General features: G+C 43.6%; 1 protein-coding gene across 1 annotated transcript in view; it reads left to right on the top strand.

The window, feature by feature from the left end:
• The first annotated feature begins 385 nt into the window (after nt 1-385).
• The window catches only part of LOC115183286 (dual specificity mitogen-activated protein kinase kinase 5-like), a 90,350-nt gene continuing 70,327 nt past the window's right edge, over nt 386-20,408 (top strand). Inside the window, exons 1-5 of the mRNA XM_029744611.1 lie at nt 386-758; nt 4,444-4,512; nt 5,724-5,805; nt 7,408-7,469; nt 10,468-10,516. Coding sequence (XP_029600471.1) covers nt 687-758; nt 4,444-4,512; nt 5,724-5,805; nt 7,408-7,469; nt 10,468-10,516 — 334 coding nt within the window. The 5' untranslated portion in view covers nt 386-686. The remainder of the gene's footprint in view (nt 759-4,443; nt 4,513-5,723; nt 5,806-7,407; nt 7,470-10,467; nt 10,517-20,408) is intronic.

The following is a 20,408-nucleotide window of genomic DNA, read 5'->3' on the forward strand; positions in this document are numbered from 1 at the left end:
GAGGTATCCAGTATACCTGGCTGTCGTAAACAAACTGGTGACGTACGCCCTCCCTGTGGCCCTCACCCCCGGCAGCTGTTCCACGGGGACAAGAGGATTGGATGTTGAGACATTGGCGCTTTTGGTAAACCGACCCTCTTGCCCGGTAACTAAACCCGACGGTGGGCATTAAGGAGTTTCATAATTAAATCATTAAGGTCGGCTAGGCCGGTTGGCTAGGCCAGCCGGCGCTCCTTGGCTGTTTGGTTTACCTGCCACCTGAAACCTGTCTGGAGAACTGTGACGATACAGCACTGACTGGCCTCAATGGCCATGTGTCATGAAGGCTATTGTTTTGACCTCTGACCTTTTAATGATGGAAATACTGTTAGACTGAGACATGTTGTCATGCTCATTTGGATTCTACGGTTTCCTTTATGACAACACCCCTTTCTTCATGTTATAACTCACCAACTAGGAAAATTGTGGATGGCTGATTTGAATAAGCATGTTTAGTCTGGACCTCTCTACTGAATGTCCATTCTGAATGTAGTGATGTTCACCCAAATCCTTTTCCACTCAACATATTTTCATTCACATGATGACTTTAAAGGCCCGGATGAATGAACAGTAACAGGGGTTGTTTTAATGTGTGAAATAGTTTAGTAGGGACTTTTCTGAAGCGCTGGCGTACTCTTTGTTGAGCTATGTTAATGTTTCCTCTCTTTCTCTCCCACAGAGCGTACCATCGTCTCGGCAACAGAGTGTTGGCGGTGAAGGTGAGATCAACAGATGTACTGCTGTAACCTTTTCCTGGTCACCTCTCCTTTTACCAAATCACGTTCAACTACACTAGTCTTCTTCTGTATCTCTACCTCTGTCCTTTTCCCCTCCCTCTTTCATTTTCTATGCTTCTCAACCTCTGTGATCCCCCCCCTCTCATTGGTTCATTCATCCACTTTGTTCTCATGCTCTGTAATTCTACCAGTAATCTAATCTATTGGAGTGGAATGGAAGGTAGATGTAATGGGTACCTCCTTGACCCTCGTTACATGTAGCTACTCCCTTCTCTCTCTAACCTGTAATCAATGATGTTTACATGTAGCTACTCCCTTCTCTCTCTAACCTGTAATCAATGATGTTTACATGTAGCTACTCCCTTCTCTCTCTAACCTGTAATCAATGATGTTTGCATGAAGCTACTCCCTTCTCTCTCTAACCTGTAATCAATGATGTTTACATGTAGCTACTCCCTTCTCTCTCTAACCTGTAATCAATGATGTTTACATGTAGCTACTCCCTTCTCTCTCTAACCTGTAATCAATGATGTTTACATGTAGCTACTCCCTTCTCTCTCTAACCTGTAATCAATGATGTTTACATGTAGCTACTCCCTTCTCTCTCTAACCTGTAATCAATGATGTTTACATGTAGCTACTCCCTTCTCTCTCTAACCTGTAATCAATGATTGTTTACATGTAGCTACATCCTGCTCTCTCTAACCTGTAATCAATGATGTTTACATGTAGCTACCTCCCTTCTCTCTCTAAACCTGTAATCAATGATGTTTACATGTAGCTACTCCCTTCTCTCTCTAAACCTGTAATCAATGATGTTTACATGTAGCTACTACCTTCTCTCTAACCTGTATCAATTATGTTACATGTACGCTACTCCCTTACTCTCTCTAACCTGTAATCAATGATGTTACATGTAGCTCCTCCCTTCTCTCTCTAACCTGTAATCAATGATGTTTACATGTAGCTACTCCCTTCTCTCTCTAACCTGTAATCAATGATGTTACATGTAGCTACTCCCTTCTCTCTCTAACCTGTAATCAATGATGTTTACATGTAGCTACTCCCTTCTCTCTCTAACCTGTAATCATGATGTTTACATGTAGCTACTCCCTTCTCTCTCTAACCTGTAATCAATTGATGTTTACATGGTAGCTACTCCCTTCTCTCTCTAACCTGTAATCAATGATGTTTACATGTAGCTACTCCCTTCTCTCTCTAACCTGTAAATCAATGATGTTTACATGTAGCTACTCCCTTCTCTCTCTAACCTGTAATCAATGATGTTACAGGTAGCTACTCCCTTCTCTCTCTAACCTGTAATCAATGATGTTTACATGTAGCTACTCCCTTCTCTCTCTAACCCTGTAATCAATGATGTTTACATGTAGCTACCTCCCTTCTCTCTCTAAGCCTGTAATCATGATGTTTACATGTAGCTACTGACTTTTACTATACTAGCTACTCCCTTCTCTCTCAACCTGTAATCAATGATGTTTACATGTAGCTACTCCCTTCTCTCTCTAACCTGTAATCAATGATGTTTACATGTAGCTACTCCCTTCTCTCTCTAACCTGTAAGCAATGATGTTTACATGTAGCTACTCCCTTCTCTTCTCTAACCTGTAATCAAGATGTTTACATGTAGCTACTCCCTTCTCTCTCTAACCTGTAATCAATGATGTTTACATGTAGCTACTCCCTTCTCTCTCTAACCTGTAATCAATGATTGTTTACATGTAGCTACTCCCTTCTCTCTCTAACCTGTAATCAATGATGTTTACATGTAGCTACTCCCTTCTCTCTCTAACCTGTAATCAATGATGTTTACATGTAGCTACTCCCTTCTCTCTCTAACCTGTAATCAATGATGTTTACATGTAGCTACTCCCTTCTCTCTCTAACCTGTAATCAATGATGTTTGCATGTAGCTACTCCCTTCTCTCTCTAACCTGTAATCAATGATGTTTGCATGTAGCTACTCCCTTCTCTCTCTAACCTGTAATCAATGATGTTTACATGTAGCTACTCCCTTCTCTCTCTAACCTGTAATCAATGATGTTACATGTAGCTACTCCCTTCTTCTCTAACCTGTAATCAATGATGTTGCATGTAGCTACTCCCTTCTCTCTCTCAAAAAATACCTGTAATCAATGATGTTTACATGTAGCTACTCCCTTCTCTCTCTAACCTGTAATCAATGATGTTTACATGTAGCTACTCCCTTCTCTCTCTAACATGTGAATCATGATGTTTACATGTAGCTACTCCCTTCTCTCTCTAACCTGTAATCAATGATGTTTACATGTAGCTACTCCCTTCTCTCTCTAACCTGTAATCAATGATTTTTACATGTAGCTACTCCCTTCTCTCTCTAACCTGTAATCAATGATGTTTACATGTAGCTACTCCTTACTCTCTCTAACCTGTAATCAATGCTGTTTACATGATAGCTACTCCCTTCTCTCTCTAACTGTAATCAATGATGTTTACATGTAGCTACTCCCTTTCTCTCTCTAACCTGTAATCAATGATGTTTACATGTAGCTACTCCCTTCTCTCTCTAACCTGTAATCAATGATGTTTACATGTAGCTACTCACCTTCTCTCTCTAACCTGTAATCAATGATGTTTACATGTAGCTACTCCTTTCTCTCTCTAACCTGTAATACTAATGATGTTTACATGTAGGCTACTTCCCTTCCTCTCTAACCTGTAATCAATGATGTTTACATGTAGCTACTCTCCTTCTCTCTCTAACCTGTAATCAATGATGTTTACATGTAGCTACTCCCTTCTCTCTCTAACCTGTATCAATGATGTTTACATGTAGCTACTCCCTTCTCTCCTCTAACCTGTAATCACTGATGTTTACATGTAGCTACTCCCTTCTCCTCTCTAACCTGTAATCAATGATGTTTACATGTAGCTACTTCCCTTCTCTCTCTAACCTGTAATCAATGATGTTTACATGTAGCTACTATCCCTTCTCTCTCTAACCTGTATCAATGATGTTTACATGTAGCTACTCCCTTCTCTCTCTAACCTGTAATCAATGATGTTTACATGTAGCTACTCTCCCTTCCTCTCTCTAACACTGTAAATCAATGATGTTTACATGTAGCGACTTCCCTTCTCTCTCTCTAACCTGTAATCAATGATGTTTACATGTAGCTACTCCCTTCTCTCTCTAACCTGTAATCAATGATGTTTACATGTAGCTACTCCCTTCTCTCTCTAACCTGTAATCAATGATGTTTACATGTAGCTACTCCCTTCTCTCTCTAACCTGTAATCAATGATAAGCTGCAAGTTTAGCTAATCTTTGCTAATGCTAGCGTGCCACTGTTGTAGCTATTAGCTAAGCTCAGTGCGGCCAGATCAGAATTCACACCCCTGGTAGTGCCCATTTACCGTATGGTATCCACACTATCCAGATAGGTTGGCATGAAAGAATCATGAGTTTCTCTACAAGGTTTCTAGGTCATGTGTTACCACCAGTGCAGGATTATTTTGACCCATAGTTCCATTGTAATAATAATGTACATTGCTTTAAATGTTTCTGTGTGTGTTTTTGAAGTGCTTTAGCGGTGTGTGCGTGCTTGCATATTAACCAGTGCACTGGTTACACTGGTATCTCATTTGGGCTGTGCTTGTGACTTTACAGGTCATTCCTCTGGACATCACAGTGGAGCTACAGAAACAGATCATGTCCGAGTTGGAGATCCTCTACAAGGTCAGCTTCTATTCTCTAGAGCCCCAAACTGGTCAAACCTCTCCCCCAACTGGCCCAAACCATGTAGTCAAATCTCTCCCTCAACTGGCCCAAACCATGTAGTCAAATCTCTCCCGTAACTGGCCCAAACCATGTAGTCAAATCTCTCCCGTAACTGGCCCAAACCATGTAGTCAAATCTCTCCCGTAACTGGCCCAAACCATGTAGTCAAATCTCTCCCTCAACTGGCCCAAACCATGTAGTCAAATCTCTCCCTCAACTGGCCCAAACCATGTAGTCAAATCTCTCCCTCAACTGGCCCAAACCATGTAGTCAAATCTCTCCCTCAACTGGCCCAAACCATGTAGTCAAATCTCTCCCTCAACTGGCCCAAATCATGTAGTCAAATCTCTCCCTCAACTGGCCCCAAACTCATGTAGTCAAATCTCTCCCTCAACTGGCCCAAACCATGTAGTCAAATCTCTCCCTCAACTGGCCCAAACCATGTAGTCAAATCTCTCCCTCAACTGGCCCAAACCATGTAGTCAAATCTCTCCCTCAACTGGCCCAAACCATGTAGTCAAATCTCTCCCTCAACTGGCCCAAACCATGTAGTCAAATCTCTCCCTCAACTGGCCCAAACCATGTAGTCAAATCTCTCCCTCAACTGGCCCAAACCATGTAGTCAAATCTCTCCCTCAACTGGCCCAAACCATGTAGTCAAATCTCTCCCTCAACTGGCCCAAACCATGTAGTCAAATCTCTCCCTCAACTGGCCCAAATCATGTAGTCAATCCTCTCCCCCAACTGGCCCAAACCATGTAGTCAAATCTCTCCCTCAACTGGCCCAAACCATGTAGTCAAATCTCTCCCTCAACTGGCCCAAATCATGTAGTCAGATCTCTCCCCCAGCTGAAGCCTCTCTTATCAGACCTGCCAGACCTGTTTAGTCTACTCTGTTACTTTAGGGTTAGTTCATGGAGCACCTTTTATCTGAGTGGATCTCCTCTCCTCCTGCGTGGCAAGCCAGGGATTGTCGAAATACGCACGCACGAGGCAGGAACACGTGATTGCTGATAAGCCCCCTCAATAATTTACCCCAGACCTCTCCTTTTCTTCTGAGGTAGACTGTGAAATGGGCTAACTAAACAGTTCAACAATAAATACTGCAACATGCGTCAATGTTAATTAATGAGTGGATGAACTGTGTTAATTGTCTTTTTGTTTTGCAGTGTGATTCCTCCTACATTATAACCTTCTACAGTGCCTTCTTTGTGGAGAACAGGATCTCCATATGCACAGAGTATATGGACGGTGAGTGTTGAGGCTGGGGTGAGTGTTGAGGCTGGGGTGAGTGTTGAGGCTGGGGTGAGTGTTGAGGCTGGGGTGAGTGTTGAGGCTGGGGTGAGTGTTGAGGCTGGGGTGAGTGTTGAGGCTGGGGTGAGTGTTGAGTCTGGGGTGAGTGTTGAGTCTTGAGGCTGGGGTGAGTGTTGAGGCTGGGGTGAGGGTTAGTGTTGAGGCTGGGGTTAGTGTTGAGGCTGGGGTGAGTGTTGAGGCTGGGGTGAGTGTTGAGGCTGGGGTGAGTGTTGAGGCTGGGGTGAGGGTTAGTGTTGAGGCTGGGGTTAGTGTTGAGGCTGGGGTTAGGGTTAGTGTTGAGGCTGGGGTTAGGGTGAGTGTTGAGCCTGGGGTGAGTGTTGAGCCTGGGGGGAGTGTTGAGGCTGGGGTGAGTGTTGAGGCTGGGGTGAGTGTTGAGGCTGGGGTGAGTGTTGAGGCTGGGGTGAGTGTTGAAGCTGGGGTTAGGGTGAGTGTTGAGGCTGGGGTCAGGGTTAGTGTTGAGGCTGGGGTGAGGGTTAGTGTTGAGGCTAGGGTGAGGGTTAGTGTTGAGGCTGGGGTTAGGGTGAGTGTTGAGGCTGGGGTGAGTGTTGAGGCTGGGGTGAGTGTTGAAACTGGGGTGAGTATTGAGACTGGGGTTAGGGTTGAGGCTGGGGTGAGGGTTGAGGCTGGGGTGAGGGTTGAGACTGGGGTTAGTGTTAGTGTTGAGACTGGGGTTAGTGTTAGTGTTGAGACTGGGGTTAGTGTTAGTGTTGAGGCTGGGGTTAGGGTTAGTGTTGAGGCTGGGGTTAGTGTTGAAGCTAGGGTGAGGGTTGAGGCTGGGGTGAGGGTTGAGGCTGGGGTGAGGGTTGAGGCTGGGGTTAGTGTTAGTGTTGAGACTGGGGTTAGTGTTGAAGCTGGGGTTAGGGTTAGTGTTGAGGCTGGGGTTAGGGTTAGTGTTGAGGCTGGGGTTAGGGTTAGTGTTGAGGCTGGGGTTAGGGTTAGTGTTGTGGCCGGGGTTAGGGTTAGCGTTGAGGCCGGGGGTTAGCGCTATCGCTGAGGCCGGGGTTAGCGCTGAGGCCGGGGTTAGCGCTGAGTCCGGGGTTAGCGCTAGCGCTGAGTCCGGGGTTAGGGTTAGCGCTGAGGCCGGGGTTAGGGTTAGCGCTGAGGCCGGGGTTAGCGTTAGCGCTGAGGCCGGGGTTAGCGCTGGGGCCGGGGTTAGGGTTAGCGCCGGGCTGGTGTTAGTGCTGAGGCTGTGGCTAGCTGAGGCCTTTACTCCACTCCCATCCAGAGCTCTATGAAAGCTGGAATGTCAAACCTCTTACCACCCTGTATCCATTTACACTTCTACTTAGAGGAAGACTGTCATCTTCAGTGGCTGGGGGCTAGCATGCATCTTTGCTAAAAGCTACAAGGGTGGGAGTGTGTGTGTGTGAATTTAACACAGTGATTTCTCAGTTATAACACATTGTCTCCCTCGATGGACGACCTGTCAGCATGCGTCCATCAACACTCAACGGTGTGTGTGTGTGTGTGCGCATGTGAGCGCGTGTGTGTGTGTGTGTGTGTGTGTGCGCATGTGTGCGTGTGTGTGTGTGTGTGCAGGTGGCTCTCTGGACGTATACAGGAGGATCCCAGAACATGTGTTGGGTAGGATCTCTGTGGCGGTGAGTGAACAGCCTTTCAGCTCTCAAACCAACTGACCACAGCTATTTAAAATGAGACTCTCATATTCTAGAACTGACCACAGCTATTTAAAATGAGACTCTCATATTCTAGAACTGACCACAGCTATTTAAAATGAGACTCTCATATTCTAGAACTGACCACAGCTATTTAAAATGAGACTCTCATATTCTAGAACTGACCACAGCTATTTAAAATGAGACTCTCATATTCTAGAACTGACCACAGCTATTTAAAATGAGACTCTCATATTCTAGAACTGACCACAGCTATTTAAAATGAGACTCTCATATTCTAGAACTGACCACAGCTATTTAAAATGAGACCTCTCATATTCTAGAACTGACCACAGCTATTTAAAATGAGACTCTCATATTCTAGAACTGACCACCGCTATTTAAAATGAGACTCTCATATTCTAGAACTGACCACAGCTATTTAAAATGAGACTCTCATATTCTAGAACTGACCACAGCTATTTAAAATGAGACTCATTCTGTAAAGCATCACCTAGGAAGACAATGGATCAGGTAGCTTTGTATGGGAATTACAGGTTTGACAAATCGCCTACAATTTATCATTCTACCCAATTCAGTAAATAATAACTCAATTAATAACTTTGAGACTTTTGCGGGTAAAGTTTACCCATTTTGGCAAGTGTGGCCAACAGGTGTGAATCTCCCAAGTAGCCTTCATCAGTGAGAAAGGGATGAAATGGACAGACTCTCTCACACACACACACACACACACACACACACACACACACACACACACACACACACACACACACACACACACACACACTCAAGCATCACAGCACAGAGGAGCGTTTGATTCAGCCTAACGTGGGCGTTTCCACCTCTATTAGCCCCTCTCCCTCAGATTCAGCCTGTAATCAAACATTGACAGCTATTTAGTCAGCGTTAATTCTAATTCACAGCTCTCCTCCCTCTCTTCCCCCTCTCTCACTGTCAGAGCTGTTAATTATCGCTGGGAAAAGCACCCGGGAGGGCGAGATGGATGCTGCGTACGCACACCAGTTGTTTTGGCACCAGAGTCACAGTCCAATCAGATCTTTTGATTCTGTCTGAATTGAGATGTAGATTTGGCACGTTGTATTGTGGTCGAATCTTCTTTCTCAATAATAAACTAAAATATGTGAATCCTTAAAGACTTTGCTGCTCGCTTTAGTCATATAAAAGCAAATGGTTTTGATATCAAGAACGTAAAGATACAAAGTAGCTATGCAACTCTGTGGCTCTGGACTAGTAAGCATGTTGTGTACAGTCCATGATCAATGAGCAGATACATGGCCTTCACACAGTATTCACACCCCTTGACTTGTTCTACATGTTGTTGTGTTCCAGCCTGATTTCAACATGGATTAAATAGATTTTTTTACACTGGCCTACACACAATACCCCTCATGTCAGTGGAATTATGATTTTATACATTTTTTACATATTAAAGCTAAAATGTCTTGAGTCAGTAAGTATTAAAACCCCTTTGTTATGACAAGCCTAAATAAGTTCAGGAGAAAAATGTTGCTTAACAAGTCACATAATAAGTTGCATGGACTCACTCTGTGTTCAATAATAGTATTTAGCATTAATTTTGAATTAATACCTCATCTCTGTACCCCACACATACAATTATCTGTAAGGTCCCTCAGTCGAGCAGTACATTTCAAACACAGATTCAACCATGAAGACCAGGGAGGTTTTCCAATTCCTCACAAAGAAGGGCACCTATTGGTAGATGGGTAAAAAAAAAAAAAGCAGACATTGAATATCCCTTGGAACGTGGTGAAGTTATTAATACTCTTTGGAGGGTGTATCAACACACCCAGTCACTACAAAGATACAGGCGTCATTCCTAACTCAGTTGCCGAAGAGGAAGGAAACCATTCAGGGATTTTCACCATGAGGCCAATGATGACATTAAAACCGTTTCAGATTTTAATGGCTGTGTTAGGAGAAAACTGAGGATTGATCAACAACATTGTAGTTACTCCACAATAATAACCTAAATGACAGAGTGAAAAGAAGGAAACCTGTACAGAATAAAAATAATCCAAACATGCATCCTGTTTGCAACAAGGCAATAAAGTAATTCACTTTTTGTCCTCAATACAATGTGTTATGTTTGGGGCAAATCCAATACAACACCTTACTGAGTACCACTCTCCATATTTTCAAGCATAGTGGTGGCTGCATCATGTTATGGGTATGCTTGTAATCCTTAATTAAGGATTGGGGAGTTTTCAGGATTTAAAAAAAAACAGAATGGCGCCAAGCACAGGCAAAATCCTAGAGGAAAACCTGGTTCAGTCTGCTTTCCACCAGACACTGGGAGATTCATTCACCTTTCAGCAGGACAATAAACTAAAACACAAGGCCAAATCTACACTGGAGTTGCTTACAAAAAAGACAGTGAATGTTCCTGAGTGGCCGAGTTACAGTTTTGACTTAAATCTACTTGAAAATCTATGGTAAGACCTGAAAATGGTTGTCTAACAATGATCAAAAACTATTTGACAGAGCTTGAAGAACTTTGGAAATAATAATGGGCAAGTGTTGTACAATCCAGGTGTGGAAAGCTCTTAGAGACTTACCCAGAATGACTCACAGGCAAAGTGCTTCTACAACATATTGACTCTGTGGTGTGGATATTTAAGTAAATTAGATATTTCTGAATTTGATTTTCAATAAATTTGCTAAAGTTTCTAAAAACATTTTTTCTCTTTGACATTATAGGGTATTGTGTGTAGATGGGTGAGAGAAAAAATATATATTTAATGAACTTTGAATTCAGGCTGTAACAACAACATGTGGAATAAGTCAAGGCCAAGGGGTGTGAATACTTTCTGAAGGACCTGCATATAAATGGTTTACCAAATGAGTTAGCCCACCAGGTTCTGAAAGCAGTGGTTCTGGGTATTGTTGAATTCTGAACTCCATATCTCCTATCTGTCTTCAGGTAGTGAAAGGCCTAACCTATCTATGGAGCCTGAAGATTCTACACAGAGGTCAGTGATGTGGAAGGTAGTAGATTCTACAGAGGTCAGTGATGTGGAAGGTAGTAGATTCTACAGAGGTCAGTGATGTGGAAGGTAGTAGATTCTACACAGAGGTCAGTGATGTGAAAGGTAGTAGATTCTACAGAGGTCAGTGAGGTGAAATGTAGTAGATTCTACACAGAGGTCAGTGATGTGAAAGGTAGTAGATTCTACACAGAGGTCAGTGATGTGGAAGGTAGTAGATTCAACAGAGGTCAGTGATGTGGAAGGTAGTAGATTCTACACAGAGGTCAGTGATGTGAAAGGTAGTAGATTCTACAGAGGTCAGTGAGGTGAAATGTAGTAGATTCTACACAGAGGTCAGTGATGTGGAAGGTAGTAGATTCTACAGCGAGGTCAGTGATGTGGAAGGTAGTAGATTCTACAGAGGTCAGTGATGTGGAAGGTAGTAGATTCTACAGAGGTCAGTGATGTGGAAGCTGGTAGATTCTACAGAGGTCAGTGATGTGGAAGGTAGTAGATTCTACACAGAGGTCAGTGATGTGGAAGGTAGTAGATTCTACACAGAGATCAGTGATGTGAAAGGTAGTATATTCTACACATAGGTCAGTGATGTGGAAGCTAGTAGATTCTACAGAGGTCAGTGATGTGGAAGGTAGTAGATTCTACACAGAGATCAGTGATGTGGAAGGTAGTAGATTCTACACAGGTCAGTGATGTGGAAGGTAGTAGATTCTACACAGAGATCAGTGATGTGGAAGGTAGTAGATTCTACACAGAGATCAGTGATGTGGAAGGTAGTAGATTCTACAGAGGTCAGTGATGTGGAAGGTAGTAGATTCTACACAGAGATCAGTGATGTGGAAGGTAGTAGATTCTACAGAGGTCAGTGATGTGGAAGGTGGTAGATTCTACAGAGGTCAGTGATGTGGAAGGTAGTTGATTCTACACAGAGGTCAGTGATGTGAAAGGTAGTAGATTCTACAGAGGTCAGTGATGTGGAAGGTAGTAGATTCTACAGAGGTCAGTGATGTGGAAGGTAGTAGATTCTACACAGAGATCAGTGATGTGGAAGGTAGTAGATTCTACAGAGGTCAGTGATGTGGAAGATAGTAGATTCTACACAGAGATCAGTGATGTGAAAAGTAGTAGATTCAACAGAGGTCAGTGATGTGGAAGGTAGTAGATTCTACAGAGGTCAGTGATGTGGAAGGTAGTAGATTCAACAGAGGTCAGTGATGTGGAAGGTAGTAGATTCAACAGAGGTCAGTGATGTGGAAGGTAGTAGATTCTACAGAGGTCAGTGATGTGGAAGGTAGTAGATTCTACACAGAGGTCAGTGATGTGGAAGGTAGTAGATTCTACAGAGGTCAGTGATGTGGAAGGTAGTAGATTCTACAGAGGTCAGTGATGTGAAAGGTAGTAGATTCTACAGAGGTCAGTGAGGTGAAATGTAGTAGATTCTACACAGAGGTCAGTGATGTGGAAGGTAGTAGATTCTACAGCGAGGTCAGTGATGTGGAAGGTAGTAGATTCTACACAGAGGTCAGTGATGTGGAAGGTAGTAGATTCTACAGAGGTCAGTGATGTGGAAGGTAGTAGATTCTACAGAGGTCAGTGATGTGGAAGCTGGTAGATTCTACAGAGGTCAGTGATGTCGAAGGTAGTAGATTCTACACAGAGGTCAATGATGTGGAAGGTAGTAGATTCTACACAGAGATCAGTGATGTGAAAGGTAGTAGATTCTACACAGAGGTCAGTGATGTGGAAGCTAGTAGATTCTACAGAGGTCAGTGATGTGGAAGGTAGTAGATGCTACACAGAGATCAGTGATGTGGAAGGTAGTAGATTCTACACAGGTCAGTGATGTGGAAGGTAGTAGATTCTACACAGAGATCAGTGATGTGGAAGGTAGTAGATTCTACAGAGGTCAGTGATGTGGAAGGTAGTAGATTCTACAGAGGTCAGTGATGTGGAAGGTAGTAGATTCTACACAGAGGTCAGTGATGTGGAAGGTAGTAGATTCTACAGAGGTCAGTAATGTGGAAGGTAGTAGATTCTACACAGAGATCAGTGATGTGGAAGGTAGTAGATTCTACAGAGGTCAGTGATGTGGAAGGTGGTAGATTCTACAGAGGTCAGTGATGTGGAAGGTAGTTGATTCTACACAGAGGTCAGTGATGTGAAAGGTAGTAGATTCTCCAGAGGTCAGTGAGGTGGAAGGTAGTAGATTCTACACAGAGGTCAGTGATGTGAAAGGTAGTAGATTCTACACAGAGGTCAGTGATGTGGAAGGTAGTAGATTCAACAGAGGTCAGTGATGTGGAAGGTGGTAGATTCAACAGAGGTCAGTGATGTGGAAGGTAGTAGATTCTACAGAGGTCAGTGATGTGGAAGGTAGTAGATTCTACACAGAGGTCAGTGATGTGGAAGGTAGTAGATTCTCCAGAGGTCAGTGATGTGGAAGGTAGTAGATTCTAAAGAGGTCAGTGATGTGGAAGGTAGTAGATTCTACAGAGGTCAGTGATGTGGAAGGTAGTAGATTCTACACAGAGATCAGTGATGTGGAAGGTAGTAGATTCTACACAGAGATCAGTGATGTGGAAGGTAGTAGATTCTACACAGAGATCAGTGATGTGAAAGGTAGTAGATTCTACAGAGGTCAGTGATGTGGAAGGTAGTAGATTCTACAGAGGTCAGTGATGTGGAAGGTAGTAGATTCTACAGAGGTCAGTGATGTGGAAGGTAGTAGATTCTACAGAGGTCAGTGATGTGGAAGGTAGTAGATTCTACAGAGGTCAGTGATGTGGAAGGTAGTAGATTCTACACAGAGGTCAGTGATGTGGAAGGTAGTAGATTCTACAGAGGTCAGTGATGTGGAAGGTAGTAGATTCTACAGAGGTCAGTGATGTGGAAGGTAGTAGATTCTACACAGAGATCAGGGATGTGGAAGGTAGTAGATTCTACAGAGGTCAGTGAGGTGAAAGGTAGTAGATTCTACATAGAGGTCAGTGATGTGGAAGGTAGTAGATTCTACCCAGAGGTCAGTGATGTGGAAGGTAGTAGATTCTACACAGAGATCAGTGATGTGGAAGGTAGTAGATTCTACACAGGTCAGTGATGTGGAAGGTAGTAGATTCTACATAGAGGTCAGTGATGTGGAAGGTAGTAGATTCTACAGAGGTCAGGGATGTGGAAGGTAGTAGATTCTACACAGAGATCAGGGATGTGGAAGGTAGTAGATTCTACAGAGGTCAGGGATGTGGAAGGTAGTAGATTCTACACAGAGATCAGGGATGTGGAAGGTAGTAGATTCTACAGAGGTCAGTGATGTGGAAGGTAGTAGATTCTACACAGAGGTCAGTGAGGTGAAAGGTAGTAGATTCTACACAGAGGTCAGTGAAGTGAAAGGTAGTAGATTCTACACAGAGGTCAGTGATGTGGAAGGTAGTAGATTCTACACAGAGGTCAGTGATGTGGAAGGTAGTAGATTCTACAGAGGTCAGGGATGTGGAAGGTAGTAGATTCTACACAGAGATCAGTGATGTGGAAGGTAGTAGTATCAACAGAGGTCAGTGATGTGGAAGGTAGTAGATTCTACAGCGAGGTCAGTGATGTGGAAGGTAGTAGATTCTACACAGAGGTCAGTGATGTGGAAGGTAGTAGATTCTACACAGAGGTCAGTGATGTGGAAGGTAGTAGATTCTACAGAGGTCAGTGATGTGGAAGGTAGTAGATTCTACAGAGGTCAGTGATGTGGAAGGTAGTAGATTCAACAGAGGTCAGTGATGTGGAAGGTAGTAGATTCTACAGAGGTCAGTGATGTGGAAGGTAGTAGATTCTACACAGAGGTCAGTGATGTGGAAGGGAGTAGATTCTACACAGAGGTCAGTGATGTGGAAGGGAGTAGATTCTACACAGAGGTAAGTGATGTGGAAAGGAGTAGATTCAACAGAGGTCAGTGATGTGGAAGGTAGTAGATTCTACAGAGGTCAGTGATGGGGAAGGTAGTAGATTCTACACAGAGGTCAGTGATGTGGAAGGTAGTAGATTCAACAGAGGTCAGTGATGTGGAAGGTAGTAGATTCTACAGAGGTCAGTGATGTGGAAGGTAGTAGATTCAACAGAGGTCAGTGATGTGGAAGGTAGTAGATTCTACAGAGGTCAGTGATGTGGAAGGTAGTAGATTCTACAGAGGTCAGTGATGTGGAAGGTAGTAGATTCTACACAGAGGTCAGTGATGTGGAAGGTAGTAGATTCTACAGAGGTCAGTGATGTGGAAGGTAGTAGATTCAACAGAGGTCAGTGATGTGGAAGGTAGTAGATTCTACAGAGGTCAGTGATGTGAAAGGTAGTAGATTCTACAGAGGTCAGTGAGGTGAAATGTAGTAGATTCTACACAGAGGTCAGTGATGTGGAAGGTAGTAGATTCTACAGCGAGGTCAGTGATGTGGAAGGTAGTAGATTCTACACAGAGGTCAGTGATGTGGAAGGTAGTAGATTCTACAGAGGTCAGTGATGTGGAAGGTAGTAGATTCTACAGAGGTTAGTGATGTGGAAGCTGGTAGATTCTACAGAGGTCAGTGATGTGGAAGGTAGTAGATTCTACACAGAGGTCAGTGATGTGGAAGGTAGTAGATTCTACACAGAGATCAGTGATGTGGAAGGTAGTAGATTCTACACAGAGATCAGTGATGTGAAAGGTAGTAGATTCTACACAGAGGTCAGTGATGTGGAAGCTAGTAGATTCTACAGAGGTCAGTGATGTGGAAGGTAGTAGATTCTACACAGAGATCAGTGATGTGGAAGGTAGTAGATTCTACACAGGTCAGTGATGTGGAAGGTAGTAGATTCTACACAGAGATCAGTGATGTGGAAGGTAGTAGATTCTACAGAGGTCAGTGATGTGGAAGGTAGTAGATTCTACAGAGGTCAGTGATGTGGAAGGTAGTAGATTCTACACAGAGATCAGTGATGTGGAAGGTAGTAGATTCTACACAGGTCAGTGATGTGGAAGGTAGTAGATTCTACACAGAGATCAGTGATGTGGAAGGTAGTAGATTCTACAGAGGTCAGTGATGTGGAAGGTAGTAGATTCTACAGAGGTCAGTGATGTGGAAGATAGTAGATTCTACACAGAGGTCAGTGATGTGGAAGGTAGTAGATTCTACAGAGGTCAGTAATGTGGAAGGTAGTAGATTCTACACAGAGATCAGTGATGTGGAAGGTAGTAGATTCTACAGAGGTCAGTGATGTGGAAGGTGGTAGATTCTACAGAGGTCAGTGATGTGGAAGGTAGTTGATTCTACACAGAGGTCAGTGATGTGAAAGGTAGTAGATTCTCCAGAGGTCAGTGAGGTGGAAGGTAGTATTTTCTACACAGAGGTCAGTGATGTGAAAGGTAGTAGATTCTACACAGAGGTCAGTGATGTGGAAGGTAGTAGATTCAACAGAGGTCAGTGATGTGGAAGGTAGTAGATTCAACAGAGGTCAGTGATGTGGAAGGTAGTAGATTCTACACAGAGGTCAGTGATGTGGAAGGTAGTAGATTCTCCAGAGGTCAGTGATGTGGAAGGTAGTAGATTCTACAGAGGTCAGTGATGTGGAAGGTAGTAGATTCTACAGAGGTCAGTGATGTGGAAGGTAGTAGATTCTACACAGAGATCAGTGATGTGGAAGGTAGTAGATTCTACAGAGGTCAGTGATGTGGAAGGTAGTAGATTCTACAGAGGTCAGTGATGTGGAAGGTAGTAGATTCTACACAGAGATCAGTGATGTGGAAGGTAGTAGATTCTACACAGGTCAGTGATGTGGAAGGTAGTAGATTCTACACAGAGATCAGTGATGTGGAAGGTAGTAGATTCTACAGAGGTCAGTGATGTGGAAGGTAGTAGATTCTACAGAGGTCAGTGATGTGGAAGATAGTAGATTCTACACAGAGGTCAGTGATGTGGAAGGTAGTAGATTCTACAGAGGTCAGTAATGTGGAAGGTAGTAGATTCTACACAGAGATCAGTGATGTGGAAGGTAGTAGATTCTACAGAGGTCAGTGATGTGGAAGGTGGTAGATTCTACAGAGGTCAGTGATGTGGAAGGTAGTTGATTCTACACAGAGGTCAGTGATGTGAAAGGTAGTAGATTCTCCAGAGGTCAGTGAGGTGGAAGGTAGTATTTTCTACACAGAGGTCAGTGATGTGAAAGGTAGTAGATTCTACACAGAGGTCAGTGATGTGGAAGGTAGTAGATTCAACAGAGGTCAGTGATGTGGAAGGTAGTAGATTCAACAGAGGTCAGTGATGTGGAAGGTAGTAGATTCTACACAGAGGTCAGTGATGTGGAAGGTAGTAGATTCTCCAGAGGTCAGTGATGTGGAAGGTAGTAGATTCTACAGAGGTCAGTGATGTGGAAGGTAGTAGATTCTACAGAGGTCAGTGATGTGGAAGGTAGTAGATTCTACACAGAGATCAGTGATGTGGAAGGTAGTAGATTCTACAGAGGTCAGTGATGTGGAAGATAGTAGATTCTACACAGAGATCAGTGATGTGAAAGGTAGTAGATTCAACAGATGTCAGTGATGTGGAAGGTAGTAGATTCTACAGAGGTAAGTGATGTGGAAGGTAGTAGATTCAACAGAGGTCAGTGATGTGGAAGGTAGTAGATTCTACAGAGGTCATTGATGTGGAAGGTATTAGATTCTACAGAGGTCAGTGATGTGGAAGGTAGTAGATTCTACACAGAGGTCAGTGATGTGGAAGGTAGTAGATTCTACAGAGGTCAGTGATGTGGAAGGTAGTAGATTCTACACAGAGATCAGGGATGTGGAAGGTAGTAGATTCTACAGAGGTCATGGATGTGGAAGGTAGTAGATTCTACACAGAGGTCAGTGAGGTGAAAGGTAGTAGATTCTACATAGAGGTCAGTGATGTGGAAGGTAGTAGATTCTACACAGAGGTCAGTGATGTGGAAGGTAGTAGATTCTACACAGAGATCAGTGATGTGGAAGGTAGTAGATTCTACACAGAGATCAGGGATGTGGAAGGTAGTAGATTCTACAGAGGTCAGGGATGTGGAAGGTAGTAGATTCTACACAGAGATCAGGGATGTGGAAGGTAGTAGATTCTACAGAGGTCAGTGATGTGGAAGGTAGTAGATTCTACACAGAGGTCAGTGAGGTGAAAGGTAGTAGATTCTACACAGAGGTCAGTGAAGTGAAAGGTAGTAGATTCTACACAGAGGTCAGTGATGTGGAAGGTAGTAGATTCTACACAGAGGTCAGTGATGTGGAAGGTAGTAGATTCTACAGAGGTCAGGGATGTGGAAGGTATTAGATTCTACACAGAGATCAGTGATGTGGAAGGTAGTAGATTCTACAGAGGTCAGTGATGTGGAAGGTAGTAGATTCTACACAGAGGTCAGTGATGTGAAAGGTAGTAGATTCTACAGAGGTCAGTGAGGTGAAAGGTAGTAGATTCTACACAGAGGTCAGTGATGTGAAAGGTAGTATCAACAGAGGTCAGTGATGTGGAAGGTAGTAGATTCTACAGCGAGGTCAGTGATGTGGAAGGTAGTAGATTCTACACAGAGGTCAGTGATGTGGAAGGTAGTAGATTCTACACAGAGGTCAGTGATGTGGAAGGTAGTAGATTCTACACAGAGGTCAGTGATGTGGAAGGTAGTAGATTCTCCAGAGGTCAGTGAGGTGGAAGGTAGTAGATTCTACACAGAGGTCAGTGATGTGAAAGGTAGTAGATTCTACACAGAGATCAGTGATGTGGAAGGTAGTAGATTCAACAGAGGTCAGTGATGTGGAAGGTAGTAGATTCAACAGAGGTCAGTGATGTGGAAGGTAGTAGATTCTACAGAGGTCAGTGATGTGGAAGGTAGTAGATTCTACACAGAGGTCAGTGATGTGGAAGGTAGTAGATTCTCCAGAGGTCAGTGATGTGGAAGGTAGTAGATTCTACAGAGGTCAGTGATGTGGAAGGTAGTAGATTCTACAGAGGTCAGTGATGTGGAAGGTAGTAGATTCTACACAGAGATCAGTGATGTGGAAGGTAGTAGATTCTACACAGAGATCAGTGATGTGGAAGGTAGTAGATTCTACAGAGGTCAGGGATGTGGAAGGTAGTAGATTCTACACAGAGATCAGGGATGTGGAAGGTAGTAGATTCTACAGAGGTCAGGGATGTGGAAGGTAGTAGATTCTACACAGAGATCAGGGATGTGGAAGGTAGTAGATTCTACAGAGGTCAGTGATGTGGAAGGTAGTAGATTCTACACAGAGGTCAGTGAGGTGAAAGGTAGTAGATTCTACACAGAGGTCAGTGAAGTCAAAGGTAGTAGATTCTACACAGAGGTCAGTGATGTGGAAGGTAGTAGATTCTACACAGAGGTCAGTGATGTGGAAGGTAGTAGATTCTACACAGAGGTCAGTGATGTGGAAGGTAGTAGATTCTACAGAGGTCAGGGATGTGGAAGGTAGTAGATTCTACACAGAGATCAGTGATGTGGAAGGTAGTAGATTCTACAGAGGTCAGTGATGTGGAAGGTAGTAGATTCTACACAGAGGTCAGTGATGTGAAAGGTAGTAGATTCTACAGAGGTCAGTGAGGTGAAAGGTAGTAGATTCTACACAGAGGTCAGTGATGTGAAAGGTAGTATCACAGAGGTCAGTGATGTGGAAGGTAGTAGATTCTACAGCGAGGTCAGTGATGTGGAAGGTAGTAGATTCTACACAGAGGTCAGTGATGTGGAAGGTAGTAGATTCTACACAGAGGTCAGTGATGTGGAAGGTAGTAGATTCTACAGAGGTCAGTGATGTGGAAGGTAGTAGATTCTACAGAGGTCAGTGATGTGGAAGGTAGTAGATTCAACAGAGGTCAGTGATGTGGAAGGTAGTAGATTCTACAGAGGTCAGTGATGTGGAAGGTAGTAGATTCTACACAGAGGTCAGTGATGTGGAAGGGAGTAGATTCTACACAGAGGTCAGTGATGTGGAAGGGAGTAGATTCTACACAGAGGTAAGTGATGTGGAAGGGAGTAGATTCAACAGAGGTCAGTGATGTGGAAGGTAGTAGATTCTACAGAGGTCAGTGATGGGGAAGGTAGTAGATTCTACACAGAGGTCAGTGATGTGGAAGGTAGTAGATTCAACAGAGGTCAGTGATGTGGAAGGTAGTAGATTCTACAGAGGTCAGTGATGTGGAAGGTAGTAGATTCAACAGAGGTCAGTGATGTGGAAGGTAGTAGATTCTACAGAGGTCAGTGATGTGGAAGGTAGTAGATTCTACAGAGGTCAGTGATGTGGAAGGTAGTAGATTCTACACAGAGGTCAGTGATGTGGAAGGTAGTAGATTCTACAGAGGTCAGTGATGTGGAAGGTAGTAGATTCAACAGAGGTCAGTGATGTGGAAGGTAGTAGATTCTACAGAGGTCAGTGATGTGGAAAGGTAGTAGATTCTACAGAGGTCAGTGAGGTGAAAGGTAGTAGATTCTACACAGAGGTCAGTGATGTGGAAGGTAGTAGATTCTACAGAGAGGTCAGTGATGTGGAAGGTAGTAGATTCTACACAGAGGTCAGTGATGTGGAAGGTAGTAGATTCTACAGAGGTCAGTGTGTGGAAGGTAGTAGATTCTACAGGGTCAGTGATGTGGAAGCTGGTAGATTCTACAGAGGTCAGTGATGGTGGAAGGTAGTAGATTCTACACAGAGGTCAGTGATGTGGAAGGTAGTAGATTCTACACAGAGATCAGTGATGTGGAAGGTAGTAGATTCTACACAGAGATCAGTGATGTGAAAGGTAGTAGATTCTACACAGAGGTCAGTGATGTGGAAGGTAGTAGATTCTACAGAGGTCAGTGATGTGGAAGGTAGTAGATTCTACACAGAGATCAGTGATGT

Source organism: Salmo trutta, unplaced genomic scaffold (assembly GCF_901001165.1).
Source record: "Salmo trutta unplaced genomic scaffold, fSalTru1.1, whole genome shotgun sequence".
NCBI lineage: Eukaryota > Metazoa > Chordata > Actinopteri > Salmoniformes > Salmonidae > Salmo > Salmo trutta.